Source organism: Colletes latitarsis, chromosome 8 (assembly GCF_051014445.1).
Source record: "Colletes latitarsis isolate SP2378_abdomen chromosome 8, iyColLati1, whole genome shotgun sequence".
Classification (NCBI taxonomy): Eukaryota; Metazoa; Arthropoda; class Insecta; order Hymenoptera; family Colletidae; genus Colletes; species Colletes latitarsis.
This window is the reverse complement of record NC_135141.1, coordinates 32,689,434-32,702,188: the sequence shown is the minus strand read 5'-3', so window position 1 is coordinate 32,702,188 and position 12,755 is coordinate 32,689,434. Positions and strand designations below refer to the sequence as shown.

Below are 12,755 nucleotides of genomic sequence, written 5' to 3'. Positions count from 1 at the left end.
GGAAGGACAGCAAAGGGGTAAGTGTGATTCGTATCCAACGAAACACGAAAAGAAGAAGCCAACCTTTGCCACTTCGAGACTTCACAACGACCCCTTCAAACGTCTTCCCTTTCCCTCTCATGCCATCCTGTGTTGTCGAATTTAATTGATGCCCGATACATGTGACAATTAAGTTAGTTTATAGTATTTTCTAACATTTCAGTGGCTCTTCCCTTTGTCTTGTGCACTAGCAATTTTTTCAAATATTCAATATTCCACGATTCTTCTACTCTTTTTCTAAATCAGAGTACTCTCCAATGTTTCGGCGCCATCCAATTTTCCGTCCAATGAACGCCGCGGCACGTCCAAGCACCGATTTGCAATATTGAAGTGCAATCAGCCGTGTCAGAGAAAAGAAGGGGGTGGCTACGAAGCAACGAGGACGGAGAAGGCCGGCGAAATAACACGGCCCGAAATGGAGAACAAAATTGCAATTACCCCAGTCGAAATTCTCGCCTTCTTATTAGCCTTTACAACCTACTTTCTACTGTTTGGCTCCACGTTCAAGATGGCACCCACGCATCGACTTTACAAACCCCATCCTTCGAAATTCTTTGAGAATTTATTTCGCCGTTTTTTCTAACATTGTAAAACACACTGAGATATTAATATTATTTTTATTACGCCCAGCCTGGTCTAACGTACCGTAAAAAAAAAAGAATGGGTCATCTCTTGGTTTTACGAGAAACAGTATAAGAACGAACCATCTGGTCGGAAGTATCGACTGTTCCTTTCGTTGAATTATAGAATTCAATAACTTCTGGTTATTTTTTGTTTCCCCATCCATTCTCTTAGATCCGTGTGGAACGGTTCGTTTCGATTTGGATGTGAAAACAAACTGTAACCAAAGAATATATTCGGTTTCATTTTGAAGAATTTTCTCTTTCGATATGCCCCAATCTACTAAAAATAAAAAATGCTCGATTATTCCACCGCAGTGTTTAAAATAATGTTATTTAAAAAGAGCTCCATAGACAGATCGTGGAGGCTGAACTACGACTCTTTTTCGTTAGAGTAGGTTGAACAGGCTCGAGAGCAAGCTGGCGGACAGGTTTAAAATATTTCAATCCACCATCTTTCGTCTCCGTCCGACGCTCTTCAGCCCATTCGAAAATGTAGGCTGAAAATTTCGACTCGCGACCTCTTCCACGCCTAGCAATCCATTAGCGAGTCACGGAGAAGTCGAATAAGGACGCCTCGAGTCCTCTGATTAAAATTCGCGAAACTGGCGAGAATGAAAGGTCGCCTTTGGCCTCGTCGCGAGGCGGACGGTCGTCGATGGTGTCGCAGTTTCCCTTCAGCTTTCCATTCGCCCCGGTGTTCCCCGGGTGGAAAGAATTACAGTGCCCATATAAAATGGCGAGGTGTCACCGACGAGGACAGCCAGAGAAGAAAGATACGCGAAACGTGCGAACGAAAAGCTTCAAAGAAGCCAGAACCGAGCACGACCGCTCTGATGGCGAATAAAGCAACGAAAGGGTTGGAGATTACGACGACACGAAAGTAACCACGCGAGATGATTAATGGATCCTACGTCTGACTATCGCTGTTCGAAGGTCGACAATGCCGGGAAACGGAATCCGACAGAACCTGTATATGTGCCCCAACCCCATCTATTACGCGAGCGACTCCGTGGATTTCGAGCGAACAATGCGTCCAGAGGACCTAATAGCAGCTAATTTCAGGACGTCACTGGTCGAAATTCTCAGTCTATCGTTCGAGCCTACTGTTTTGAACGGGTTCAAGAACGTCAAAGAATGAAATACCACGTATGAATATTTAAAAATCGTCTGCTAGACTACTCTCGAAAGTGGAACTTGTGTTTCTTTCATATTTTGGCTGAGGATGGTTTATTTTATTTCACGAATATTATGGGAAGCACGATGACTTTCGTCAACCTGTGTTAGATAATGGATTGGTCACAGTTTTTCTATATTTGTGATTAAAATTAAATAATGAATAATTGATACAAGTATTGTATAACACTTTAAAAGAATGTTTTCACATTAAGTTTGTGAAACTGTTTACCTAACCATTTATCTCAAAAGCACAACTATGAAATATTGATTATAAACATGAAACATATATTAAATGAAATAGTTCTTTGGATGTTAATGGTATTAGACAGTTTACAGCAGGAAAGCTTGAAATACTGCGAGAGAATGTGCAAGTTAAGTAGATAGAGTGAAATAAGTACATGAATAGGTGATGTAGGAGCTTGGAGCGGATAAAATCCTGGTTGATCCCTGAAAGCCGTGGTATTTCATGCTTTGGTTTCCTCGAGCAGTCGATCCATTTTTAACAAGCTACTACTTAGTTCACTAATTCATCAGCAACCGAGTGAAACATCAAATTATAACAAAAAAAGAATTATAATCGCTTTTCATCGATTTTGGATAAAGATAAGCGTGTTTAGTATATTTTTAAATATGGTAACAAATGCATGGACATTATATGAAAATATTTCCACCTTGCAATGGACTTTTTCCAGTCTATCCCGAAAGGTACAAGTGCCCAGGCAGAAAAAAGAAGAAGTACTTCGTGAGTTGGAAGAAATCTACGGACTCGATGGATGGGGGAATCCATCGACAACAGCTTCCATTCCCATGGACGTATCAATCTTGCAGATAAACACGGCACTTGGAGACTTTGTCATGCACGTCTCATCGACGAAAAGGATAAAATATTTTATTCGGAAAATTCCATATCCGGGAACGGTTCCTGATAAACCCGTCTAAGAACACGCAGGGCAGGTGATATGCAAGGGATATCCTTAGAGAGGATAAAAATTGTGTTTGGATGCTCGAGATCCGTATTCTCTGGTTCTTGGTCCTCGTCCAGCGGTACTCGGGACTGTTTTCTGAATACGTAACTCCTGCTCGCGGAGAGGCAATCGGCCAAATATTCATGCGACCTCATATCGAGAAACACAAACGGACGATCTGTCTCTCGCGATACGTAAACTGGAATATGTGCCCGAGGACCAGGTCGGATTTCGCGCAACCGTCGTGCGATATTTGCGAACATCGATGGTGTACAAACAGCTACGTACCTTAGAAAACGTTCAACTCTCGCGGCCTCTTGGGACCGGTACTCCCACAACGATTTAAAATGTCAATTTTATCGATTCACACTAACAGTCTGTTTAATACTTGTCATAATTTTAGTTTCGATAATAGATGTCCGTTCGAAAGTAAATACGCGTACGGTTCGAAAAGCTCGATCAAATTATTGATTTTAGCGCGTTTATTTGTTACGTATACCAGAAAAGAATTATTTGTTCCCTTTGTAATAAAAGCTTTCAAATGTGCCATTGAAAGGGAAGTTATTAAGCAACCAACTCGTGCGTGGATAGTATTTTTTAACATTTTCCTGAAGCAATTGTACAATGTTTTCAGATTGCAATGGTAATGCAACTGATTGGAGTAAACAATATTTTTTTTAACTATTTATGTATAAACTTCTCAACGTTTGACAAGAATATCCAGCGTTTTTCTATCGTATTTGCAGCAAGAAACGAACGAACGGAATTTACACAGTCTACAATAATCTAAGTAGCGTAAGCATTTCTGGGGACATCTTTATTTTATTTCGTTGGTTCTATTTGGGACACACCCGAAGTCATGGTACGACACAGTGTACTGGAGAGTACTCGAGTACTTGGTTTAAACCAATAGCATTAGCCCAACGAAACCCGTATCTGCAGTCTCTGTGCTCCAGGAGATTGCTCGCAGATGCACCTTTAATGGAATGTCAACGTCTCGTCGTCGAAAGTTTTTACGAAACCGTCTTTCGCGTCTCGAATAATTATGGAAAATGTTGTGCAGGACAAGAAACGAAATTTTGCCTGGACGCATCGTGGGCGCGGCTCGTTTTGCGTACCGCAGATCGATAAAGAGTCTGAATGAAACCCGTCACAAGGAGCAACTCGAAAATTCACTTATCTTCTCACTAAATCCAACGATTGTCTTTCGCTATTTATAACATTTCTATTCCTTAGTTCAAGTCCACGTGAAATTCGTTTCTCTGCTCACAAATAACATCTTTTATAACACATTTCTATTTAAAAAAATGTCAAATAAAACCATAAAATATACTCCATTTAGAAAAATACTAAAGATTCGAATAATCATTATACTGACATTTGTTTCGGGGTTTTAACTACGTTAACGAGTACATTTGACGAAGTTTGAGTAGAAAGATTATTGAAACTGGTTGAAAAGTCGTAGAATTATATAAAACTCGCCCAGCGAAAGTTGACGGTATGATCATAAGCTACGCGATCCGCATCAAAACTTCCTTTACGAAGCATAATTATCAGCCACTGGCACACTTTGTATCGTTCCAAAGAACCCACTCGTCCCCGGGAACACGTAAAACGATCAAATTTTTCGAACACAGTGGTGACCAATTAAAAAGTTTGTTACGCGGAACGAGAAAGACGACACCGAGTTGCTCGTTCATCAACCGGGAAGTTTTAGTTGGAAAACTAGGAGTTAATTTAGTAGAGGTTGCCGGCTACGAGACAAAACGCGACAACGCTCACATTTAACCGCCTCGAGAATATAATTAATTGCTACACGTTAATTTAAATGGCTTCGTACTGTCAACTTTACATTATTCGTTATTCAATTATCTAACCCGTCTCTCGACGCAACTGTCTGTTTAACAATGATTTTTCGTGTCCAAGAATAATATCTTGTACAGTGCTGTACCAACTTCAATTATTGCGTATTAAACTTATTTTATTCGCGATGAAGAAACAATTTGTTTGGGAATTATAGAAGCAAGTATCCGTGTTAAAATTTTCCAAATAAGTTAAAGAGAAATGTAGAAAAATAACGTGAATTTAACAATTAGTTTATCCAATGTCTATGCAATTTTATTTTCATTTAATTTTTGAATAAAAATAATAATAAATACTGACATCGCGTTATTAGCTATAGAATTCTAATTGGTTCAATTCGAAATCGATTCTGAGTTACAGCTGAATTACGTATCGAAGCACGCGTTTAATTATTATTATAAAATTATTTTCACGAAACTGTCTGCTGCTGAGGCTACCCTAAATTGACATTCTATCTCGGTAACGAGTAAAACCGTTCGAAACGAGGCTTAATCACGTTTGTCGAATACGACTGTGGTTTTCGTGCGGTCTCTAGCTCATTGAGGAAATGTACCAAACCCATTTCCAATCCTTTTCATCGACCATCGGGCGCCGGATTCCAGCGTACAGCCGAAAAATACCCGACGCCGTTGCCAAGAAATTTCGTAAACGGCCTTTTTGCCCGAAACGTTTAATCATATTTTGGTTTGCAACTAGGATTCCTTGGAATAAAACGAAAGAACGCTTAAACTATAATATAAACCTTCATCGACGCGATTCCCCATAATACGAACGCTTTTCTACGCGTTTTCAAATTCGGATCTGAAACTTTCTACCTTAAAAGATGCAAGGAAATATGAAGCACAATCGAAATTTGCATAGTTACTTAAAACATCCTCGATTTAAATCCAGCACATCCTCGCAACGCTTTACGTTTTTCTCTCTTTATCATTTAAAACAACTTTTGCATTGTAGACGAGCGGCTCGGCCTCTAGCGTCTCACACCCGTTAAATTTCTTCAGCCAACACTCTGCAGTTTCCACGAACGTTCGCTATTCCTTAGAAATTCTCGACTCACCCTCTGCCTCGGAAAAATAATACTTCCTCGCTGATTACAACTCTTTTTCTCGAACCTGCGTATCGGAACCGACGATAAAAAGAAAACTTCTCCGTTCCACGCCCTCCGTCTGCCTCTGCTTGATTTTATCTTTTCTCTGGATGCTATTTAAACGAGGCGAGGAAACTATCTTTAAAATGTGTGCACGATATTTCAGTTTGCCATGCTCCTGGAACAAACTTGGTCTCGAAATTAAATTTCCACGTCTGTAAATTAACTTTACATAAAATTAATTACGTCCGCGTTTACGTCTGTAATTAATTTTATGTAAAATTTCATTGTAAAAGTAAATTTTACAAGACTGTTGATAGTAAAAATAAATTTATTGAATTTAAATTTTTCAACGTTTATGTATTATATAATTTTTCGTTTTTTCGCCTTTTCTATACTTTTAACATATTTTCCTTTAGTCGAAGTTAAATTAAGACAATCGATAGATCATAAACATTGAAGGAAGAACAGAGGAACAGGGTGAAATTTACAAGGTAAATCCAATTTGCTGTGTCGTGACGTAACTAAACAATATACAAATTTCCTATCTGCTATGAATTTCATAGCACGAAACCTTGCAGGGGCAAACACGCTTTATGGCGTTGTCTTAAGGTCAATAATTAACGCTTGTTCCTGGGATCAATAACCATTAGAAATTCCTATTCACAGTCTCTTGAATTATAATTCGTTCCCCATTCTCGATTATGCATTGGTCGGTATACAAATCAATACAACAGATTTGATCTTTCTTCGCGTACAATATAATACAACATTTTGAGAAATATTAATCGAATATTGTAAACGTATATAAGATATGAATATTCAATATTCAAAAAGAAAGATTCAGGAAAATGTTCTCTCGAGAAAGAGAGATGAAAATTTATTGAAAAATTTTAAGAAACTTTGATGTTGAATATTTTTGGGAAGCTTTCGCAAGTTTCGTGATATATTTTTGCATTCGTGGGAGGCGATGAAGAGCACTAGGACGCTTTTCGTAATTAAGTGGCGTGTAAGGTAAAAAGTAGAAGAGAAAGGGGCAAGAAATGGCTGGGCACGTTCGCTGCTGTCAACGAGAGGCTTTCCACTAAGCAAGGTAGCGACAGTAGAAAATAGAAACGATGGATCAAAAAATTCTGGCAACGAATTAATCGCTGTTATTCCGTTAATATCGTCTCAAGCCTCATTTTTGTTCAGAAAAATCCCTAAAGTCTCAAAAAGTCCAATTTTACAAAGCTTTGGAAGACGCGGAAGCCTTTGATTTTTTTGGAACTTCATTAGTAATATTTTTCTCTGGTCTGCCCAATAAATGTACTTGTTTTTTGCATAATGTTGTTAGGGTGTAAGTTTCCACGAGGCAAGTGCCTTGGATATAACGGATTAAGGGTAAGCGTAATGCACACATTGTTATTCACTTTCAAACGAGTTTTTTTACTAGAACGATGTTTGTCAAAGGCATAGTAACCTCGAAAACTACTGAACCAATTAACCTGTACCCGTACAAAACTGAAATTAAATCGATAACTGTGATGTTTTCTATTTCAGAGATGAAAAATTTGTTCTAACATAAACATTCTTTGAATAGATTCTCACTAATTCGAGTTTCAAAGGAAATATCGATATCATTACGTTTAAATTATTTAGTATGGTATTTATTTATTTTATTAACCCTTGGCAAAAGTCAAATCAAATCGAACCATTATCAGATTCGTCAAATAAATTTTCATCATACTTCAATAAAGTGTTGCGACGCGTACAATAGAACGTTTTGTGCTGTTAATTACATATTGCTCTTTATTGCTCGCGTTAAGGGACACCATTTTGAGAACGTACTTCAGGTTCGATAATTAAGGTAGATTGGCAACATTTTCATGTGTATCTCGTTAATTACTGAGCTTTCGACACCTCAATATTTACCCAATATTTATTCAAAATTACCCTCCTGAAATCTAACTAAAACATGACAGCTGACAAAAATGTAGGAATCAGAAAGTAATAAGTCTCCTTTAAAATTGAATACAATTTTTATAAAACTCGTGAAAGAATTTTCCAAGCAGTATTGACCGACTCGACCTGTATTAAGGAACGATTCTTGTATTGGCATTGTTTCTGTTTTGCTTCGTATTATTTCTGTATTCTTTTCGTTACTAGACTTTTAGATCTCTGTTTCCATTCTCTCAATATTCTTTTTCGTTTATTTTCCCAATACCATAACTCTTCTTTCAACTACCTGTCGAACCGTTCTCTTGTCTTAATCCTTTCTCTAAGTTCTGCCTCAGTTTCCTTTACTTCCTTTCCGAGATTGAAAATGACCAGTCACGAGATGGGACAAATTTAAAATCCCATTTAAACTTTCAGAAAAACTCCGTTATTTTGAAGGCATTAAACAGAGTAGATTTATTTAACAGTTATTTGAAAGTAAATGCAAAAGAATGTAGAAGTATGAGACAAAGGGGAAATTATCTACACTAAACACTTTCGTTCAAAATAGTGGTTTTAATAAGTGGTTTAAGACTTTTAAGTTGTAGTATACGTACTACACGGAGTTACACAAATCGTTCCTGAATGATACATGCGACGTTAGAAAAACCCATATTTCATTCCATAAAATGCGTTCTCGCGATATCTACGTCATTCATCATTAGCTTATACGATAGGAAATTTTGACCAATAACGAAGCAACTTTTCCAATAAATTCTGATCACTAAATCCGAATTCCATCCAGAGGCAATTTCTCCAGCATCCTGTTGTACAAAGCTAACGCTAAGAGCTTCCCGATCGGCAGGGAGCTGAATTTACGCAACAGAAATTGTCGATGCATTAGAAAGGCAGAAAAAAAGAATATAAGAAGAGTATATATTGCAACGATAATTCGATAAGCTGACCCGCGTATCCCCGTTTGGTCACCAATGGACGTTCTCTCGGTTTCTCGTTCCGTCCATCCTTACTTTTTTTTAGTTTTGCCCCTCCCCGTGCTCCGATTTCTTCTTTTTTTTTTCGTAATATCCACAAAACTCATAGACTTCCAATCTGTTTCCGTAATAACCAGAGTAAACGATCGGACGTGACGTCACTCGGTTCGAACGCCCGTAAACCGAACGCTTTGGAATTGTCGATCCGCGGTCATCGTACCGCCTAGCGTTTCGATATTTAAACAGGACAACAGAAGCTCGGTCGACGCCGCGGCCATTACACGTTAATGTTGGACTTTGTTTGCCTTAAAAATTGATGCTCGCCGTACCCGATCCTCCTGTTTCGCCATTTCGGACTAGCAGTCGCCGACTCTTGTTGCTTCTGCACGATTTTTTCCCTCCCCCTTCGTCTCCCACCCCCTTCCACCCCGTTCCTCGTGTCCAATTCCCCTTGGTCGGGTATCAGTCGCGCTTTGCACGCGCGAAACTGGTACGTTTTATCGGGAATCGTTCGAACGTAAAATTCTCTGCCATTCCGTGTTGTATTTACGAAGGGACGCTGTGTTTTCTTGATACGAAGCCACCGGGGCGCTTAGAATTTCAATGCTTATCGCGCCTAGGATAGCATAGAGATAAGGGAACTGCATAAAGCGCAAACATATTACGCGAACTTAATAACGTACGCGAGACATTAATTTATTATGCAACGCGTACTAAATAATATCATTAAATCTAGAAAGATGATCAAAGAGAGGCGTTGAGTTCATCCATGTTTTCAATATCTTCACTGAAACGCGATCTTTGCACAGAAATATATAAAATACATGTACTTACCGATCGTAGTCAGCACTGTGAGAGAATACAAGAACGCTTTGGCGAAGTTCCACTCGTATTCCGGTACACGTCGTTCAGTCACGGGATCGCTGGCGGAACTTCCGACGTAGGTCTCGACGTTCTGGGTCGCCATCATGTCCTCGGTGATTCTCTTTACCAGTTGATCCTGGAAACGTGCGATTTCCTGGGCAGCCAGTCTCGTCCAATTCTCACGGTAAAGGATGTTCAAACTCTCCGTGATTATCCATATATTCTCGACGGTCTTCGCTCGAGCCTCGTAATTAACCTACGAACGAATGTTTCGTTGGAATTTTACGATCGATTAAAAATTACACGAGACATTAGAGAAATCAGAAAAACTTGGTCTCGTTTCATTCAAAATTTCAACACTAGATTGGTAAATATTATTTTCTAGCAATTCATTGTACATTTTATCGATGCAATGAATCTAATATTAAATACAAGCTTCTTGTTCTTGAAAAGGATCCACCAGAGTATTTATTAAAAATCCTGTTAATAAATAAAAAATAGATCGAAGAATTCTATCATTGATACAAAATTTTGCCTCTCTAAAATAATTGTGACAGATCCTGCGAGCAAGAGACTCGATAAAAATTTGAAATTCTCTGTTATTGATAACCGTTTAAATAAATGATTGTTTGCAGGCAAGCTATTGTCTTGTCCAGCAAACTGTGAACGTTCGATGTAACAGCTTACGGGTCGAAGTACCGCCGACGTCAGTTAATACGACGCGTCGAGAGTAACGACAAATAACGAGTCCAGGGGGCGGAAATATCTTTTCTGTACAGGAGTCCTCGCGGAAATGGTTTCGCTTTAATAGAAGGAAGAAAGTGAACGAGACGTTCGATCGATAAAACTTGGTTGAAACGAGCGCTAACGCCAGAACGCACAGGTAATTCGATCGAGTTCGGGTTCAGTGAGGTCATCTCAGGTAAGAAAGCGGGATCAAACCGGAGATGTGACGATAAATCGAGATTTACTTTCGCCGATACTGTACGTACGATGGAAGAAGTGAAACTTTCGTATGTTTCACGAGAATGTCAGTTTACGCGAGCCGTATGCAAACTTCGTCCCTTTCGTCGAATTTATTACTGGTCCCACAAAATGAAATTAAAGACAAATTATAATATTCTGAAATTTGAATGTTTCGTTAAAAGTCCTCCCCTCCATCAGTGGTCACGAGAAAAGACAGCATCCGAACTCGTCGATTAGGAATGAATATTTGTACGCTCACCTGCTTCAGCCAAGCGGTCGCGTTCCGTCTGGTAGGCTGATTCCCCGCTATTGTGGTGGCCAGGGTCCTTTGTTGTATCCCAACGTCGCTGCCGCCTTCGATGGCGAGGAAGATGAAGCTGCCCAGTAAAGTATAACCCACTAGAAGGGCGCATATACCGAGGTTTATAATAAACCCCTTGAGGAAGGAGTGCTGGCTGGCCTTGTCCGGCACTCCTCCGAAGCAGAGACATCGCACTTGTCTCGATGGATGAGTCTTGGAGCGGTCCGACGTAGACCTCTTCAAGGACGATGTATTGCCATTATTCGCGGGCTTGAAGCCCTCGTAAGCCCTGTAATGTCTCGCGTTGTCCTTCTCCATCCTCTATTTTTTTCCCCCTTTCTGCCGGATCAACCAGTCCCGTCGTCTGAATCACATTTGTCGAACGGTATCTCCGGGGCGGCCTGTCGTTCGCATTTGTCGGGACGCTCCGTTGATAGGAAGAACCGACCCGCTGGGCGAGGAGGAAAGAAAAATAGGAAGATAAGAGTGGACCTCTAATCTTCTTCGACCTCTCCCCCGATGGCTAATCTCGCGCCGTTCGCATCGTCGGTTTCTCCAGCGAGTACAGGACCTCTCAGAATTACCCGAATCCTCTTTCCTTCTATTCCTCGTTCCTTCGTGTACCGTTCATTCTCTTCTGAAGACTTGGTTCCGCGCCGATCGTCGACGGATTCCTTCCGCGAGTCCGACTGTATTGCGTAACTATGAGCACCGGAAACGTCGAACACCCCATTGCGAGCGAGCCACGGTTCGAAACACTCCATTTGGCGGACGCTATTGACGGTCCAAACGTTCGACGATTTTTATTGACCCCTTGGAGAACGGTCAACGGGACCGGATCACGGGAAGATCTCCCGGAATCGGGCGTTCGATCGCGCGCGAGACGCTCCCGTCATTTTTCTAGAGGACGTCTTGACTGGAACGCGGCCCAGAATATTTTATGGATAAAACCGATGTTCGAGATATTTTCCGGGATATTAGTTCCTCTTGGTATATCTGCCCTCCGCGTTTAAGAAATGTTTATATACCCACGTGGAACAGCGTCGAAATTTATTACAGGATCCATTGTACGATTTTTAAACTCTCGAAAGAATTTCGAAGCTTTCACGACGATCCTCGGGCTCCTGTTTCCCCCGAACGAGTCGATCAATTAAATACGATACGTCGTCTCTAGGGGGATCCGCGGCACTGCGATATCCGCCGTAGCACTTCCGGCTACACGGCTCCTTTCCCTCCGGTTAGCGGGTAAAATGGAAACTTGAGGAACGCCGCGGAGTGAATTTCAAAAGTGTCTCCCATAAGTCGCTTAAACTTTCGTAGCAGCTGAATCGCAAAGCCGGCGGAGTTACGCGCTACCCCATCGTCTCCTGGCCACGCAGGAAAGAAAGAAACGCGGCGGGAAACGCGACCGGCGAGGAAGCGGCGAACGGCAATTTCAAGGCTTTGTTCCGACGAACCGGATTTCCGGAATGAGCGTTCCCGATCCGAGGCGCGGTCGAACACGCTCGAACGTTCGTCGCTGGCTCGTTCCTCCCATCTTCGATAAAAAATGATTGTTCCTCCCGTTGGTTTGACGATGAAAGCTCGGGGAAAGCCGATTAACACGGTCAGGCTCGATCCAGTAATTTGCTTATGCCTTCTACGTCGCGTCCCGGTGCTTTCATAACACTGAGAATAAATCAGCGGCGACGCGACGCGGGGCCCCGGGCGTTGTTTTCCTTCCGCTCGATCAAGGTAATCTGCAAACAGAAGCGAGAAAATAGGATTGGTCGATTGGATTTCGCGTTTACTTTTCTTTACGTTCGCCCCACCGGTATTGCGGTAATATTTCAACACACCGGAGAAGGAAACACGTGCATCGGAAAATGGAACTGACCGTTCCCCCTTCCACCGTCTCGATATCCAAGATGCTTTCGATGCTCGAGACAGCGACGGTGTGAAATTTGCAAACTGAGACTCTGG

General features: G+C 41.0%; 1 protein-coding gene across 2 annotated transcripts in view; it reads right to left on the bottom strand.

Annotated features, from left to right (window-relative positions):
- Positions 1 to 12,755, bottom strand: part of LOC143344712 (TWiK family of potassium channels protein 7) — a 264,886-nt gene that overhangs the window by 43,945 nt on the left and 208,186 nt on the right. For both annotated transcript variants that reach the window (XM_076771023.1, XM_076771024.1), the window contains 2 exons: positions 10,752 to 12,532; positions 9,497 to 9,782 (listed from right to left, as the gene is read on the bottom strand). In XM_076771023.1, coding sequence (XP_076627138.1) covers positions 9,497 to 9,782; positions 10,752 to 11,111 — 646 coding nt within the window. In that variant the 5' untranslated portion in view covers positions 11,112 to 12,532. The remainder of the gene's footprint in view (positions 1 to 9,496; positions 9,783 to 10,751; positions 12,533 to 12,755) is intronic.